General features: G+C 42.9%; 1 protein-coding gene across 3 annotated transcripts in view; it reads left to right on the top strand.

Annotated features, from left to right (window-relative positions):
- GATB (glutamyl-tRNA amidotransferase subunit B) overlaps nt 1–16,170 on the top strand; it is a 91,797-nt gene extending 75,627 nt beyond the window's left edge. The window contains exons 12-13 of one of the 3 annotated variants that reach the window (XM_036092461.2): nt 13,161–13,295; nt 14,790–16,170. In XM_036092461.2, the coding sequence (XP_035948354.2) occupies nt 13,161–13,295; nt 14,790–14,933 (279 nt within the window). In that variant the 3' untranslated portion in view covers nt 14,934–16,170. Of the gene's footprint in view, nt 1–7,015; nt 7,163–13,160; nt 13,296–14,789 lie in introns of those variants that run through there. The other 2 variants (XM_036092536.2, XM_078069311.1) reach the window with 2 other exon arrangements.

Genomic DNA, 16,170 nt, shown 5'->3' with positions numbered 1-16,170 from the left:
TATGATTTGTTCAATGGGAAGAAATGGAAAATGCTAGAAGATGCTGACAGCTGATTCAGATATTAGATAGGGACACCTTTGGATTCTGTCAACTTCCAGCATGTTTAAAGGAAGCAGGGTGAATCCTGGCTGCAATGAGGTAATCAAACTAAAATAAAAGTCTGATTAGAAAGGTGTTAAATGTATGCTGGCATGAGGGAATCTCCTGTAATATATTATTGCCTTGGGCATTTTCCTTTTTTTATTTTTCTACTTTTTCTGTTTTTAAGAAAATCACTTACTGATTTTCTGGTAAAAAAAAAAAAAGCATTTGTTCATTATTAAGAATTTAATGCAGAAAAATACAAAGATCTTCAGATTCTACCACCTTGAAATAACTACCATTAATGCTGGGTGAACACCATTCCAGGTATCTTTCCATGCACATGTACCATTATAAGGATAGATTGATGGGATGGGCAGACATGAGGTTAGAGAAATAAAGACTTTAGAAAGTAAGAAGTTATAGTACTCTTTTTTTTAGTTTATTTCTTTATGAAGTGCACAGTTCATTGGTTTTTAGTATATTCACAAAGCTGTGCAGCCATCAACACTAATTCCAGAACATTCTCATCACATCAGAAAACAAACCATTAGCAGTCACTCCCATTAAAAGGATCATACACCATGATCGAATGGGATTTATTCCAGGGATGCAAGGATGGTTCAACATCCACAAATCAATCAGCATGATACACTACATTAACAAAATGAGGATAAAAATCCTATGATAATCTCAAAAGGTGCAGAAAAACTTTTTGAGAAAACTCAACATTCATTTATGATAAAGAATCACAACAAAGTAGGTATAGAGGAAGCATACTTCAGCATAATAGAGGCCATATATGACAAGCCCACAGCTAACATACTCAACTCCCTTGCCCTAGGTTACCACTAATCTACTCTCTGTCTCTATGGATTTGCCTGTTCTGAACATTTAATGTAAATGGGCTTATGTAGCCTTTTTTGTCTGGCTTCTTGTACTTACCGTGATACTTCAAAATCCATCTATGTGGTAGCATGTGCCTGTACTTCATTTCTTTTTAAGGCTAAAGAATATTCCATTGTAAGTATATGCCACATTTTGCCTCTCCGTTCATCAGTAAATGGACATTTGAGTTGTTTCTAGTTTTTGGCTCTTGAAAAACATGCTGCTTTGAATATCTGTGTTCAGATGTTTTGGTTTGAGTGTATGTTTTCAGGTTTTTTGGGTATGGACCTATGAGAATGGAATTTCTGGGTCATATGGTAATTGTACATTGAACATTCTGAGAAGCTGCCTATTTTCCAAACTGGCTGCACCACTAACATTCCCACCAACAACATATGAGGGTTCGTCTCTCCATATCCTCCCCAGCACTTGTCTGTCTTTTTGATTATAGTCATCCTAGTAGGTGTAAAGTGATATCTCACTGTGGCCTTGATTTGTATTTCCCTAAGGACTAACTACATTGAGCATTTTCTTGTGTCTTTTATAGTATATGCTCTTTAAGAGAAAAATGTTACAATTAATTTTTACTGAATTTAAAAAAAGAATCCAGGTAGGCCTTGGGTTTGAGAAACCCTGTGAGTCAGAGGGTACTCAAGCAGAGCAGAAAAATTCTCTGCTTCCACTCCTTATTGATGTTTTCCCTTACACCATTCACTGCACCTTCCTCACAGGTGTTCAGCGGTGCTTCTGAGATTTACAAACCTCATCCCTTTAAAGGCACCCCAGGGTCCAGGGGAGTTGAGAGGTTGCTACCATGAAGCACCCCTATTTTCAGAAATGGAAAGAGAAAAGGATTTATCATTATGAGCAGCCTCCTGGTAACCATAGACAAAATCATCTGGATTCCTGTCACAGGATCCAGTGCTACCTGTCGAAGTGGTGGGTAGCAGCCCCCTCTCCTCCCCTCCCCAAGGAGAGGGTCGTCAGAGTCAGAGTTCCCCTGCAGACAGCATCCCAGGATCCTGAGCCTCTTGTGACTCAGAGGCCCCGGGTGCTGTCCAGACTGCTGGCCAGCGCAGCCCCAGGGGAAACCATGCAGAGTGTGTTTGTGTCCCCTTTGTGCCCTCCTAAAATAGATGTGGATGATCCACTGTCTCCTGGGGATGGTCCAGTTAGCATTCCTACTGGAACCAATCCGGCTTGGGATTCTGTAGAGATGGAAATTGAATTTTAACATGTAGGTGTGCCACTTAACCCATTTCCTCTTGTCTTTGGGGTCTGCTTTAAAGAGAAATCACCAAACCCTTTTAATGTAGAAAATGTTCTATGTCCTGCGGTAAAACAGTTACAAATGATTTGATGTCGTCTTCTCTCCCTTTTAGTGCTTCAGTTCTATGTGCATTTTACTGTGCCCCACTTCTCTTAGGGGCTTGGGTGGTTGTTTGTGCCTTTCTAGAAGAATGATCTTTCCCAGTACTTGCCTTTGAGCAGAGGTGACCGCCCCCCTTTCGGTAACTGTCACAGCCCCCTCCCTGCCTTCTCCCTTGAACAGGCCTTTCCTCCACAGTCTGACCCTGGAAACCTCTGGACAGGCGAGGGGCCTGCCTGCTTTCCTTCCATCCTTCCTTCCAGATACTTTAACAATAGCACTAGCTAGAGAAAGTCGGGTAGTAGTTGAAAGGGTGTGTGAATTCTGTCCCCAGGGACCTGAAGGCTGAGCTTCTGCCCCGTGTGTCTGAGCCGGCTCCCTGGTCAGTGTGTGATTGGGGGTTCCCAGCTTGCATGACCCCATGCTCCCCGTGGGCATTTAACACAGGTGGCCCGCACTACCCTAGGAATCCCTTGTTGCAGATGATTGTCTCGGGTGGGCAGCAGCAGGACCCAGGAGCTGCACTCCTAGCCAGAAACAATTGTACTTGGATAGCACTTCCCAGGGTGGCAATTAAACACAGACAGAAACTGAGGATTTACGCTGCAGCACGAGGCTGGCGACCACAGAGGCCATTGTGTTTGCAGCCAGAGGGCCCAGGAGGCCTGCAGAGGCTGGCCGCCCCTTCAGCGGCTCCTACCCTGCTGCGCGTCAGCCAGGAGTGCACAGTCTGGGTCTGAAGCAGAAATGAGCACAGGATGAGACAACTGGAGTCTACTGCGTCGGCCCCGGGGGGCTGGGGCTGGGGCTGGGCTGCAGTGGCCACTTGACTAATTGGGGAAGTTAATAATTAGCTGATGTGTTCTAACTGGGCATAGAGAGCACCCCCAGACCCAGGGCTCCCATGTGTTCCCGGAGGCTGCTGAAATGTTTCTCGAGCGTCACTCCTTTGTACCCCTGCCCTACTTTCTCAGGGAGCAGCCAGCTCTCTGCAGTTAGAAGTATCCATCCTAGCATTGTCCTGCTTTTCCTCCTGAATGGTGTGGTTTGGCAGTGATCCCCGGGCTGCCTCACACCGCCTCTATTCTGGTGCTTTCTGGCTCAGGCAAATCCAACAAGCATTTGAGCCGGTCGGGTCCTACTGTATTAGGTCCCAGGCAAAGGCTGACCCCCCAGTCCGCCTGCTCAGGTCCGCCCTGTGCTTTCTGCCAAGTTGGCTGTCTTGGGCCAGGAGAAGTGAGGCAGGCCCAGGAGCGACCTCCTGTGTTTGCCAGGAGTGCCTGCTTCCAGTCCTGGGCCGCAGGGACAGTCCGAGTCTGCTGAGCTTCCCGCCTCGTTTTCCTGTAAAGAGTTGCTGCATAGACTCTTTATAAGCAAGTCCTCGCAGGTGATTTCCATTTTGAGCCAGCAACCTGAATCCCTCTTGAGATTTCCACATTCTCTTCTTGAATGTTGGACATTTCTTACGCCCTTTTTTGGAGACTGTGCAGAGGAACGAAATAAACACTGGTCAAAGTCTAAATACCTACCAGAGGGATCATTTAATTACATTATGATAAATACGCTTGATGGGTATTAAATTTTTTTATTAATACACAAAAGTAGTTCTGTAGTAAGTGAAACAAAAGCAGGTCACAAACTGTCCATATGTTATGATTGCAACTATGTTACGAAACAAAGAAAAATATGGGAAGGAAAAACACCAAAATACATTTGTTATCTTGAGGGAATGGGAAATATAGGTAATTTCTTTTTATCATTTCCATGTTTCCTTATTTCCTACAGTGAATATGTATTAACTTGTTTTTTTAAGTGAAGTATAGTTGATACATAGTATTAATTTCAGGTGTACAACTTAGTGTTTCAACATTTATATACATTATAAAATGATCACCATAACTCTAATTACACTCTAATTACCATCTGTTACCGAAGTTATTAAAGTATTATTGACTGTACTCACTATGCTTACTTTGAATCCCTGTGATTTGTTTTATAACTGTAAGTTTATACCTCTTAATCCCTTTCATATATTCCCCCCCAACCACCATATTCTTCTCTGTATCCATGAGTCAGTTTCTGTTTTGTTTTTAAATTCCACATGTAAATGAACTCATATGGTATTTTTATTTCTGACTTATTTCACTTAGTATAACACCCTCTAGGTCCATCTATGTTGTCAAAAGTAGCAAGATTTTATACTTTTTTATGGCTGAGTGATATTCCTTTGTGTATATATACCACATCTTTATCCAGTCATCTGCCAATAGACACTTGGGTTGCTTCCATATCTTGGCTATTGCAAACGGTGTTGCAATGAACATAGGGGTGTATATATCTTTTCAAATAGGTGTTTTCATTTTCTTTGGATAAATAGCCAGAAGTGGGATTACTGGATCATATGATAGTTCTATTTTTAGTTTTTTAAGGAGCCTGCATACTGTTTCCCACAGTGGCTGCACCAGTTTACATTCCTACACAGCAGTGCAAAAGGGTTCCATTTTCTCTGCATCCTCGCCAACATTTGTTCCCTTGTGTTTTTTATTTTAGCCATTCTGACAGAAGGTGATGTCTCACTGTGGTTTTGATTTGCATTTCCCTTAAGATTAGTGATGTTGAGCATCTTTTCCTGTGCCATCTGTATATCTTCTTTGGAAAAATATCTACTTGGGTCCTCTGCCCATTTTTTAAATTAGATTATTTAGGTTTTGGGGGGGGGTTTGTTTTGTTCTGTTTTTTGGTGTTGAGTTGTAGAAATTCTTTATATATTTTGGATATTAACCCCTATCAGATATATCACTTGCAAATATCTTCTCCCATTCAGCAGGTTGTCTTTTCATTTTGTTGATGGTGTCCTTCACTGTACAAAAGCTTTGTAGTTTGATGTAGTCCCATTTGTTTATTTTTGCTTTCATGTCCCTTGCCTGAAGAGACAAATCCAAAATAAGATGCTAAGACCAGTGTTCAAGATTTTACTGTTTATTTTCTTTTCAGAGTTTTATGGTTTCAGGTCTTATATCTAGGTCTTCAATCAATTTTGAGTTAATTTTTGTGTATGGGGTAAGAAAGTGGTCCAGTTTCATTCTTTTGCATGTAGCTGTCCAGTTTTCCCAACACCACTTATTGAAGAGACTGTCTTCTCTGCATTATATTTATTGCCTCCTCTGTCATAGATTAATTGACTGTATTAGTGTGGGTTTATTTGTGAGCTCTGTATTCTTTTCCATTGACCTATGTGTCTGTTTTTGTGCCAATATCATACTGTTTTGATTATTGTAGCTTTGTAGAATAGTTTGAAATCAAGGAACATGACACCTCCAGCTTTATTGTTCTTTCTCAAGTTGCTTTGGCTATTCAGGGTCTTTTGTGGTTCCATACAAATTTAGGATTATTTGTTCTAGTTCTGTGAAAAATAACATTGGTATTTTGATGGGGATTGTTTTGAATCTACAGATTGCTTTAGATAGTATGGACATTTTAAAAATATAAATTCTTCCATTCGATGAGCATGGAGTATCATTCCATTGATTTGTGTCATCTTTAGTTTCATTCATCAGTGTCTTATAGTTTTCAGAGTACTGGTCTTTCACCTCCTTGGTTACATTTATTCCTAGGTATGTTTGATATTCTCTTTCTGGTATTTCATTATAAAAACACAACCAGTTTCTGTATATTAATTTTGTATCCTGCAACTGAATTTGTTTATTCTAATAGTTTTTTGGTGGAGTCTTTAGGGTCTTCTCTATATAGTATCCTATCATCTACAAATAGTGACAGTTTTACTTCTCCCTACCAATTTGGATGCTTTTATTTCTTTTTCTTGTCTGATTGCTAGGACTAAGCTAAGACTTAGTCCTAGCAATAGGACTGATAACATAGTCAGTACTATGTTGAATAAGATAGTGGCAAGAGTGGGCATCCTTGTCTTGTTCCTGATGTTAGAGGAAAAGCTTTTAGCTTTTACCATTGAGTGTGTTAGCTGTGGGCTTGTCATATATGGCCTCTATTATGTTAAAGTATGTTCCCTCTATACCTACTTTGTTGTGATTCTTTATCATAAATGAATGTTGAGTTTTCTCAAAAAGTTTTTCTACATCTTTTGAGATTATCATAGGATTTTTATCCTCATTTTGTTAATGTAGTGTATCTGTGTTAATTAATTTGTGATGTTGAACCATCCTTGCATCCCTGAAATAAATCCCATTTGATCATGGTGTATGATCCTTTTAATGTATTTTTTTTATTTTTTATTATGTTCAGTTAGCCACTGTATAGTACACCATTAGTTTTTGATGTAGTGTTCAGTGATTCATTAGTTGTGTATAACACCCAGTGCTCATCACAACACATGCCCTCCTTAATACCCATCACCTGGCAACCCCATCCTATTTTTAAATTCAATTTGTTAATATTTTCTTGAAGATTTTTACATCTATTGTTGATCATGGACATTGGCCTATGATTTTTTTTTTTTTTTTTTGGTGGGGGAGTGTCCTCTATCAAGGTAATGCTAGTCTTGTACAATGAATTTGGAAGTGTTACTTCCTCTTCAGTTTTTTAGAATTGTTTGAGAAATATAGGTATTAACTCTTTTTTAAATGTTTGGTAGAATTTACCCATGAAGCTGTCAAGGCCTGGACTTTCATTTGTGAGGAATTTTTTTTTTTTTTTTTAAGATTTTATCCATCTATCTGTCAGAGAGAGAGAACGAGCACAAGCAGGGAGAGCAGCAGGCAGAGGGAGAAGCAGACTTCCCACTGAGCAGAGAGCCTGATGTGGGACTTGATCCCATGACCCTGGGATCATGACTTGAGCTGAAGGTAGACACATAACCAACTGAGCCACCCAGGCATCCCTGTTAGGAAATTTTTTATTACTGATTCAGTTTCATTGTTAGTAATTGGTATGTTCAGATTTTCTATTTCTTCCTAATTCAGTCTTGGAGGATTATATGTTTCTAGGAATTGATCCATTTCTTCTAGATTATTCAATTTTTTGGCATGTAAGTTTTCACGGTATCTTTTTTTTTTTAATGTTAGTCACCATACATCATTAGTTTTTGATGTGGTGATCCACGATCCATTGTTTTCTTTTTTTTTTTTTTTTAATTTTATTATGTTATGTTAGTCATTCACGGTATCTTTTGAATTTCTCTGGTATCAGTTATAACTTCTCTTTCATTTCCAACTTTATTTGGGACCCCTTTTTTTCTTGATGAGTCTGACTAAAAGTGCCAATTTGGCTTATCTTTTCAAAGGGACAGCTTTTGGTTTCATTGATCTTTTCTGTGTGTGTGTGTGTGTATTTGTTTTATTTCTACTCTGATCTTTATTACTGCCTTCCTTCTACTAAGTTTGGGCATTGTTTATTCTCCTTTTTCTAGTTTCTTTAGGTGTGAGGTTAGATTGTTTGAGACTTTTCTTGTTTCTTGAGGGAGGCCTGTATTTCTGTAAACTTCCCTCTTAGAACATTTGCTTGTGCTGCATTCCATAGATTCTGGAATGCTTTGTTTCCATTTTCATTTGTTTCAAGGTATTTTTTTTTAATTTTGTCTTTGATTTCTTTGTTGACCCATTGTTTATTCAGTAGCATGTTGTTTAGCCTCCACATGTTTGTGTGCTTTCCAGTTTTTCTCTTGAAATCGATACCTAGTTTCACACTGTTGTGGTCAGAAAAGATGCTTGATATAATTTCAGTTCTTTTAAATTTATTGAGACTTGTTTTGTGGCCAATGTGATCTGTCCTGGAGAATGTTCCATGCACACTTGAAAAAAATATGTATTCTGCTGTTTTGAGGTGGTATGCTCTTTGTTTATCTATTAAAGTCCATCTGGTCTAGTGTGTCATTTAAGACCACTGTTTCCTTATTGATTTTCTGTCTGGATGATCTATCCATTGATGTAAGTGAAGTGTTACAGGCCCCTACTATTATTATACAGTTGACCCTTGAACAATATAGGTTTGAACTGGACAGGTCTACTTATACACGTTTTTTTTTTTTTCAATATATATTAGAAAGGTTTTATTTTGTAAATACAACTTTTTTCACGTTGTCTTTTCATTTTTGTTGTAACACATGTAATAGTGTTTGTGTAAGACAATATTGAGGTGTAGGTACTGACAGATGATTCTTGTGAACAGACAACATTCACTTACAGTATTGATAAGTACAGTACAGAAATGTATTTCTCTTATGATTTTAATAACATTTTCTTCTAGTTTATTGAAAGGATACAGTATATAATATATATAATTACAAAATATATGTTAAACAACTGTTTACATTATCAGGCTTCTGGTCTAGAGTAGGCTGTTAGTACTTAAGTTTTGGGGGAGTCAAAAGTTCTATGTGGTTTTTGACTACACAGATCAGCACCCCTAACTTCCATGTTGTTCAAGGGCCAAATGTAGGATGTGAGGGCGATCTGGCTGTGACATCTGTCACCCCATTGATCGCCAGGGTTGATTCGGCTGATCTGGCTGGCTAGGCGGGTGTCCCCTTCCTCCCTCACCGCTCCATGTGCGTCCCTCCCGAAGCTGCGCGCTCGGTCGAAGAGAATGACCTTTCCCGATAGAGGAGGACCGTTCTTCGGTCAAGGGTATACGAGTAGCTGCGCTCCCCTGCTAGAACCTCCAAACAAGCTCTCAAGGGCCAAATGTATTACTGTTAATTATTCCCTTTATGTTACTATTTGCTTTGTATATTTAGGTCCTCCTGTATTGGGTGCATAGATATAATTGTTCTATTCTCTTGTTGGATTGATCCTTTTATCATTATGTAATGCTCTTTGTCTTGTTACAGTCTGTCTTAAAAATCTATTTTGTCTGATATAATTATTGGTACCCCAGCTTTCTTTTCATTTCCATTTACATAGAATGGCTTTTTTTATCCCTTCACTTTCAGTGTCTATGTGTCTTTATATCTGAAATGAGTCTCTTGTAAGGCAGCATTTTGGGGTCTTTTTTTTTTTTAATCAGTTCAGCCACCCTATGTGTTTTGAATGGAGCATTTAATTCATTTACACTTAAAGTAATTGTTCGGTATGTACTTACTGCCATTTTGTTCATTGTTTTCTGGTTGTTTTTGTAGTTCTCTGTTCCTTTTTCTCTTGCTCTCTTGTGGTTTGATGACTTTTAGTGTTATGTTTGATTTCTTTTTCTTTATTTTGCATGTGTCTATTATAGGTCTTTGGTTTATGGTTACTATGAGGTTTTTAATATAATACCGTATGTATATGGCAGTCTTTTTAAGTTGATGGTCGCTTAAGTTCAAACACATTCTAAAAGCACTACATTTTTCCTCCCCTTCCCATTATGTTTTTAACGTCATATTTTAAATCTTTTTATTCTGTGTGTACTCCTTAACTAATTTTTGTAGATATAGTTGATTTTACTACTTTTGTCTTTTAACCTTCATACTACCTTTACTGTATATTTGCTTTTATCAGAGATTTTTTTCTTTCATAATTTTCTTACTTCTGGTTGTGGCCTTTCTTACAAAAGTCCCTATAGGGCGCCTGGGTGACTCAATCGGTTAAGCGTCTGCCTTCGGCTCAGGTCATGATCCCAGGGTCCTGGGATCAAGCCCCGCATCAGGCTCCCTGCTCAATGGAGAGCCTGCTTCTCCCTCTCCCTCTGCTGCTCCCCCTGCTTGTGCTCTTTCTGTCAAATAAATAAATAAAAGCTTAAAAAAAAAAAAAAAAAAAAAAGCCCTGTAACATTTCTTGTAAGGCTGGTTTAGTGGTGAAGAATTCCTTTAGCTTTTCTTTCTGGGAAACTCTCTCTCTCTCTCTCCTTCAATTCTAAATGATAATCTTGCCAGGTAGTATTCATGGTTGTAGGTTTTTTCCTTTCAGCACTTTGAATATATCATGCCATTCTCTTCTGGCCTGCAAGACTTCTGTGGAAAAATCAGCTAATTGTCTTATGGGGTTTCCCTTGTACATAACTAGTTGCTTTCCTTTTGCTGCTTTTAAGATTCTCTTTTTCTTTTTGCTATTCATCTTTGGTGATTTCCACTACCATCTTCCAGATGATGATCCATTCTTCATTCTTCTGCATCCTCTAATTTGCTGTTGATTCCTTCTCCTGTATTTTTTATTTCAGTTACTGTATTCTTCAGCTCTGATTGGTTCTTTTTCATATTTTCTCTTTGTTGTAGTTCTCACTGTGTTCATCCACTCTTCTCCCAAGTTTGGCAAGCATCTTTATGACTGTTAATTTGAACTCCTTATCAGGTAGATTGCATATCTCCATTTTGTTAAGTTGGGTTTTTTTGTTGGTTTTTTTTTTTTTTGAGGTTTTGTCTTATTCTTTTGTTTGGAACATATTCCTCTGTCTCTTCATTTTGCCTGTCTGTATTTGTTTCTGTGTATTAAGCAGATCAGCTACATTTCCCAGTCTTGAAGGAGTGACGTTATGTGGGTGTCCTGTGGGGCCCAGAAACACAGCCTCTCCTGGTCATTAGAACCAAGTGCTCCAGGGGTGTTCCCTCTGTGGATTGCATGCGCTGTTTTGTTGTGCTTGGCCATTAGTGCTGCAGGCACACTGGTGAGCAGGGCTGGCCCCCAGCCTACCTGGCTGCAGTGCGTGTCTGTAACTGCTGTGGGCATGCTGGTGGGGGCCAGCCAGGTCCACGCACCACAGCAGGGCAGGAGCCACTTTGGGGGAGTGCTGGTCCCTGCTAGGCCCCAGGTGTGGTGCACAGGAACTGCTTGGAGGGGTGCCTGCCAGGACAGGCAGGGTAGGTCTGCAGGGGGACATTTGGGTGGGTTGAGTTGTGCTAGCAAGGTAGATGGAGAGTATCAGAAATGGCGCCCACCAGTGCTTCCTTTGGCCAAGAAAGTTCCCACAGATCCACATGCCTCTGGCACATACCCTAAAATTAGTCAATAAATCTCCTTCGTGTATGGCCTAAGCACTTTTCAAACTGCCGCCTCTGAGCTGGATGTCAGAGTGAGTTTGTGTGCCCGCCCTTGAAGAGCAGAATCTCTGTTTCCTATAGCCCTCCTGCTCTCCCTGCTGATTTTTAAAAGTAGATTATGGGGATGGGGCTCATATTCCCAGTGCAGGTCCGCAGGGCAGGGGTGCCTGATGCAGGGCCTGAACCTTAGGGAGGACCTCGGCATTTGTGGTATCCGCCCCGCTTGTGGAGTGCCACACCAGGCGTGTGGGTCCTGACTAGACCACATCTCTGCCAGACCCTCCTACCCATCTCAGTGTGGCTTTTTCTTTAGATCTTCAGTTGTGGAAGAGCTGTTCTGCTAGTCTTCAGGTGGTCATCAGCAAGGGTGGTTCTACATGTAGATGTAGTTTGGGTGTGTCCATGGGGCAGACAAGTTCAGGATCATCTTACTCTGCCATTGTGATCATGTCCCCCTAACATGTATTTACTCATAGAATTAGAAACAGTGTTTTAACAATTGATTTAAGTCAATTTAAGAAAAACATATCAGGGAAAGAGGTCAAAGAAACTCTTCAGACTTGCTTTTGGCAGCTCCCCGAGTATAATCTGCATTACAGATTGTTCTGGTCTCCATTTCCTATGCTGCTGACACTCCATTAATAAGTTTGTTGAAGGCAGGGAAAGTTCTTATCTGCTTTTGTGGCCCTCTCCCTCAGTGCCTTACCCCTTTTCTGGCTGAATAAATAGTTGCAAAATTGACTGGAGGCATATATATTCAGTATTTTTCTAAGAGCAACGACAGGTTTTCCATAAGCAGCCAGGGCTGTGCAGTGTAGCTGGGGGGGGCCCTGCAGGGGAGCTCCTGGGAGGGCCCACCAGAGACCTCTCTGGGCCACAGTCAGGTGGGTACTCGGACAGCTGAGCTGAAGGGCACTGACTGTTGCAGCCGTGATAAGTATCTGTGGTTGGTTTCCGTCCAGACTGGGGAAAACTTAGGGCTCTACGGAGATTCCAGGCATCTTCCCCTTCCTTTGTTCTGCTGTATGTGCTAATTATTGACAAGCTCTGTTTTTCTGGGAGGAGTGGCCCCTGGCTGGCCTGTTCTCAGCCAGAATGTTCACAAGGAACATTCAGTGCTCGGTACTGACTGCAGGCGGACATGAAGGAGGCGCCGCGGGAGACTAACCGAGGAGCCCAACACCCCCCGCCCTTCCAGCTTACACTGGAAAAACAAGAGGAATGAGGAAAACTGCCCTAGGAAATGCCTTCTTTAAAAATATATTCCTTTTCCCCCTACTTTGATAAGTTTGGGAATTTGTTATTGCTGCTATTTTTTTTTAAGTAGAAAAATACACCATTAACTTAATTATTCCAGCCAGATTTGGGCCTAGCTCCACCGGTAGGGGATAAACGTGGCATGGCAGAGGCCCCTGTGGATTATGATTTATGTGTTTAGTTATTTTCCATTTTGTAGCTTCATTACGGGGCCACTTTCTTGCTCCCCGAACGTCCTGATTGCCAGCAGGCTGACTGTGTTTGGACGTCACGGCAGGGCAGCGGCTACCGCGCTCAGCCTCTGCCAGCCGCTCGTGCAGCAGAGGAGCAGCTCAGTTCATCTGTTCGGTGGACGGGAGACAGAGCTGCGCCTGGCTGTCCGGCTCGTGACCCGGCCCCTCCGCCAGCCCCTCTCTGCCGTGGGCTTTGAGTCCGAGCGGGACGGTGCCCGCTGTGTCTGCGTGCCCTCTAGAGCGGCTTCGTCCCAGGCGCTTCAGGGGACGGGCGCCCCATGGGCTAGAGCCACACAGCTGGGACCTCACCGAATCTGCTCTCCCCCACCCCAGCTCTGCTTGCCCTGGCGCTGGGCAAGCGGAGCAAGTATTCACTTCTCCATCTCTCTCCCCCTCCTCTGGCCTGAGGTGTTTGAGGAATTGTGGCGGAGTAAAGGGAAGACTCCATCGCAGATTGTTTCAGAAAAGAAGCTTGAACTGATGCAGGATCAAGAGGCGCTGGAACGGGTCTGCCACACCGTGATGGAGGGGCATCCTCAAGTGGTAATTATCACCTGCAGGGAGAAGAGGGGCTTCATGTGCAGCCGGGGCAAGGGTCCACCCTCCTGGCCAGCACAGGGCCAGCGCCGGCCTGAGGACTCGGCCGAGAGCCTCTCCACTGCTTCCCTTCGCAGCCCAGAGGCGCCTCCTAATAAGGGCTGGCCCAGTTTCATCAGGAAGTCCCTAATAAATTGTGTCTGCTTTTAGCTAAGGTCAAGAGCTGAAATTAGGTGAATATTAGAAAAATATCTTTCCTACAAGGAATATCCACCCCTGGGGTTTAATCTCATGGAGCTGGGTTTTCAGGGGTGTTGATCAAGCTCACTAGATCCAAGTTTTGACCTCCCAGCATGATGCACTTTGAATCTGTTTTAGCTAGCTCTGCGTTATAAGGAGACCTCTCGCTAATAAACCAGCAGGCATGACTGCAGAAGGGGAAGAAAGATAGGCAGACACTTTAGCTCCCTGCCTTTAAGAGGTAGGAAGAAAGGCAGAAAGGGAAATTATTTGTAAATTATGGAGAAAATCCTTGACAGGGGCATAGCTGAAAACCAAGTCATTTTGTGTTCTGGGCATAGAACAAAATATAAAAGCTAAAATGAGTACCATCCCTCCTTCCCCAAGTCCAATCATACTGTCTAGAGATTTTTTAGTGGGTAAAAAATTGCTAGCATCTCTTTCAGAATAATACCCCCCCACCCATCGGCTTGCCAGGGACACTAACAGCTCTGAAAAGAGCTCTCGATAAGGAAAATGAGCTTGCGCTGGGTCTCGGCAGTCCCATCTCCCTGCCTCATCTGTAGTGACTGATAAAGGCACACTTTCCATTTTGGACTCGTTCTGCGGCACCGAGTGCAGATACCCACAGATGTCATTACCCACCAAGATGCTGCAGAGCGGAAGGGCAGGGTGGGTGGCCCTGACAGTCCGAAGCTATTTGACAGGAATCCGGAGGCTCCTGCTTTTGTTGTCCCCACCTTGCCCACCACAGCGCACTCCCCAACCCAAATGCTCCCAGAGAGTTGCCATTTTGTGGATTTGTTTTCTGATAAACACGTCGTCTTGGCAGGGAGTTGGGGGAGAAGGAAAGCCATGCATTTCAGTGCCTGCTGACCACCACTGGAAGATTAGAGAAGGACCTCACTCTGACTAGACTAGATCATTCATCTTAGGTTACTCACCCCGAGACCGAGAAGCTCCGCGTCCTCGTGTCACTGCGGCGCCCAGGCGAGCGCCCTCGTCCCTGTGCACCAGCTCTCGCTGTAGGCAGTACTCACAATGCGTCACAGCCCTCTCCTTGTCCACTTTCCTCAGAAGGCAGAGTGGCCAGCATCCCGTGTGACAGGAGCCCAGAGACCTCGGAAGCTCACCCCCTCCTTCTTCCTTTTCTCATTTTGTATCAAATGCTAACAGAAAAGAAACTGAATTTGTCAGTAAATGTAAACCTTAACTTAGCATTTTTAAGTACATGTGTCATTATTTTCTTCTCTAAAACAGTTCCTATCTTTAAAGGTAATGGACGTGAAGAGGGGAAACCCCAGAGCTATAAACAAACTGATCGGGTTGGTCCGAAAAGCAACTCTCAACCGAGCAGACCCGACTGTGATAAAGAAGATCCTGGAGAGGAAGCTGTCGTCATGAGCCGTTCTGGGTCCCTCTGTGCCCGAGGGAGAGCAGAGTGGCCTCGACTGAGAACAGGAGCCCGTGACACGTGCCATCCGGGGGCTCCCAGGCCCTGGCCCCAGCTACAGCCCCGGGATGCCACCTACACAGACAGACCAGCCCCGACAGCCCGGCTGCCTCACTGACTTCGAGATGGTTCCAGATGCAGTGGTGGGGAAGAAATAGCACAGTTCCAGTGCTCAGTGATTCGGAACTAAGTGAGACCCTGTTTCAAATGCTGTCACCGTTCTGAGAAAACTTTTCATTCGTTGGGATGCAGTACTTTAGACCTGAAAGTAGATGAGTGGAGCTAAAAACCACCACAGAATCGACATGTTGTAAACAGGAGGCCTCGTGCGGATGGGAAGGAGGGTGTTAGTCTTACTAGCATTCCCTCATCCGTGGACTAAAAGTGACTTTGCCTGTTCAGCTCCCTAGGGATCCCGGAAGGTAGAGGTCTGAGAATTAAATGAAAAATTTTTTGTTAAAAACACACACACACAAACAGAAGTTTTCAAATAAATTTAATGAATAAAATATATAGTGAAATATCACATAAAAAATTAACTTACACTTCAAAGATTGTGCAGTTGACAACTCCCTCCCCACCCCCACCCCCAGGCCAAAGAAAGATAAACAAGCCGTAACATTAAATTGATTTGTTCTGCCTGGGAAGAATAAGATGATAAGCTAGAACATCAGAATCTTGACCTTTAACAGTAATTGTGGTGCAGTTAACAACACCCTCGTGAAGGCTGGGCTGCCTTGGCCCCTGCACTCGGGACGGGAATGCCATTGCTCTCTCCCGCAGCCAGCGTGCACCGCGTGCCGCTGTTCCCCTGACTCGCCACACTTAACGACCGGTTTCAAGGCTGCTTCTGAAGAGCACATGTCAAACTCTGGCATCGGGAGAAGAACAGACTCTCTGCAGTCTCAGATGTTACACAGAATTGCCAAGCCTACCGAGGAGAGTCCGAGCACTTCCCTCACGATGCTGCCGTGGCAGCTGGGGGACTGGGGACAAGCAGGCCTTCCCCGTCACCAGTGTAGCAGTGAACGGTGCTCAGGACTTCCCTCCCTCAGAGTGTGACGGAAGCCTCCCTCGGACCCTGCCGGGAAAGCAGGGACAGAAAGGAAACCAGGTGTGTGGTTTATTCCAGACAAGCATGAGGAGGTAAGGTTTAAAAAAAAAAAAAAAAAAAACTTTCAAAAAGAA

The sequence above is a fragment of the Halichoerus grypus genome, chromosome 3, assembly GCF_964656455.1.
Source record: "Halichoerus grypus chromosome 3, mHalGry1.hap1.1, whole genome shotgun sequence".
Classification (NCBI taxonomy): Eukaryota; Metazoa; Chordata; class Mammalia; order Carnivora; family Phocidae; genus Halichoerus; species Halichoerus grypus.
This window is presented reverse-complemented; position numbering and strand designations above follow the sequence as displayed.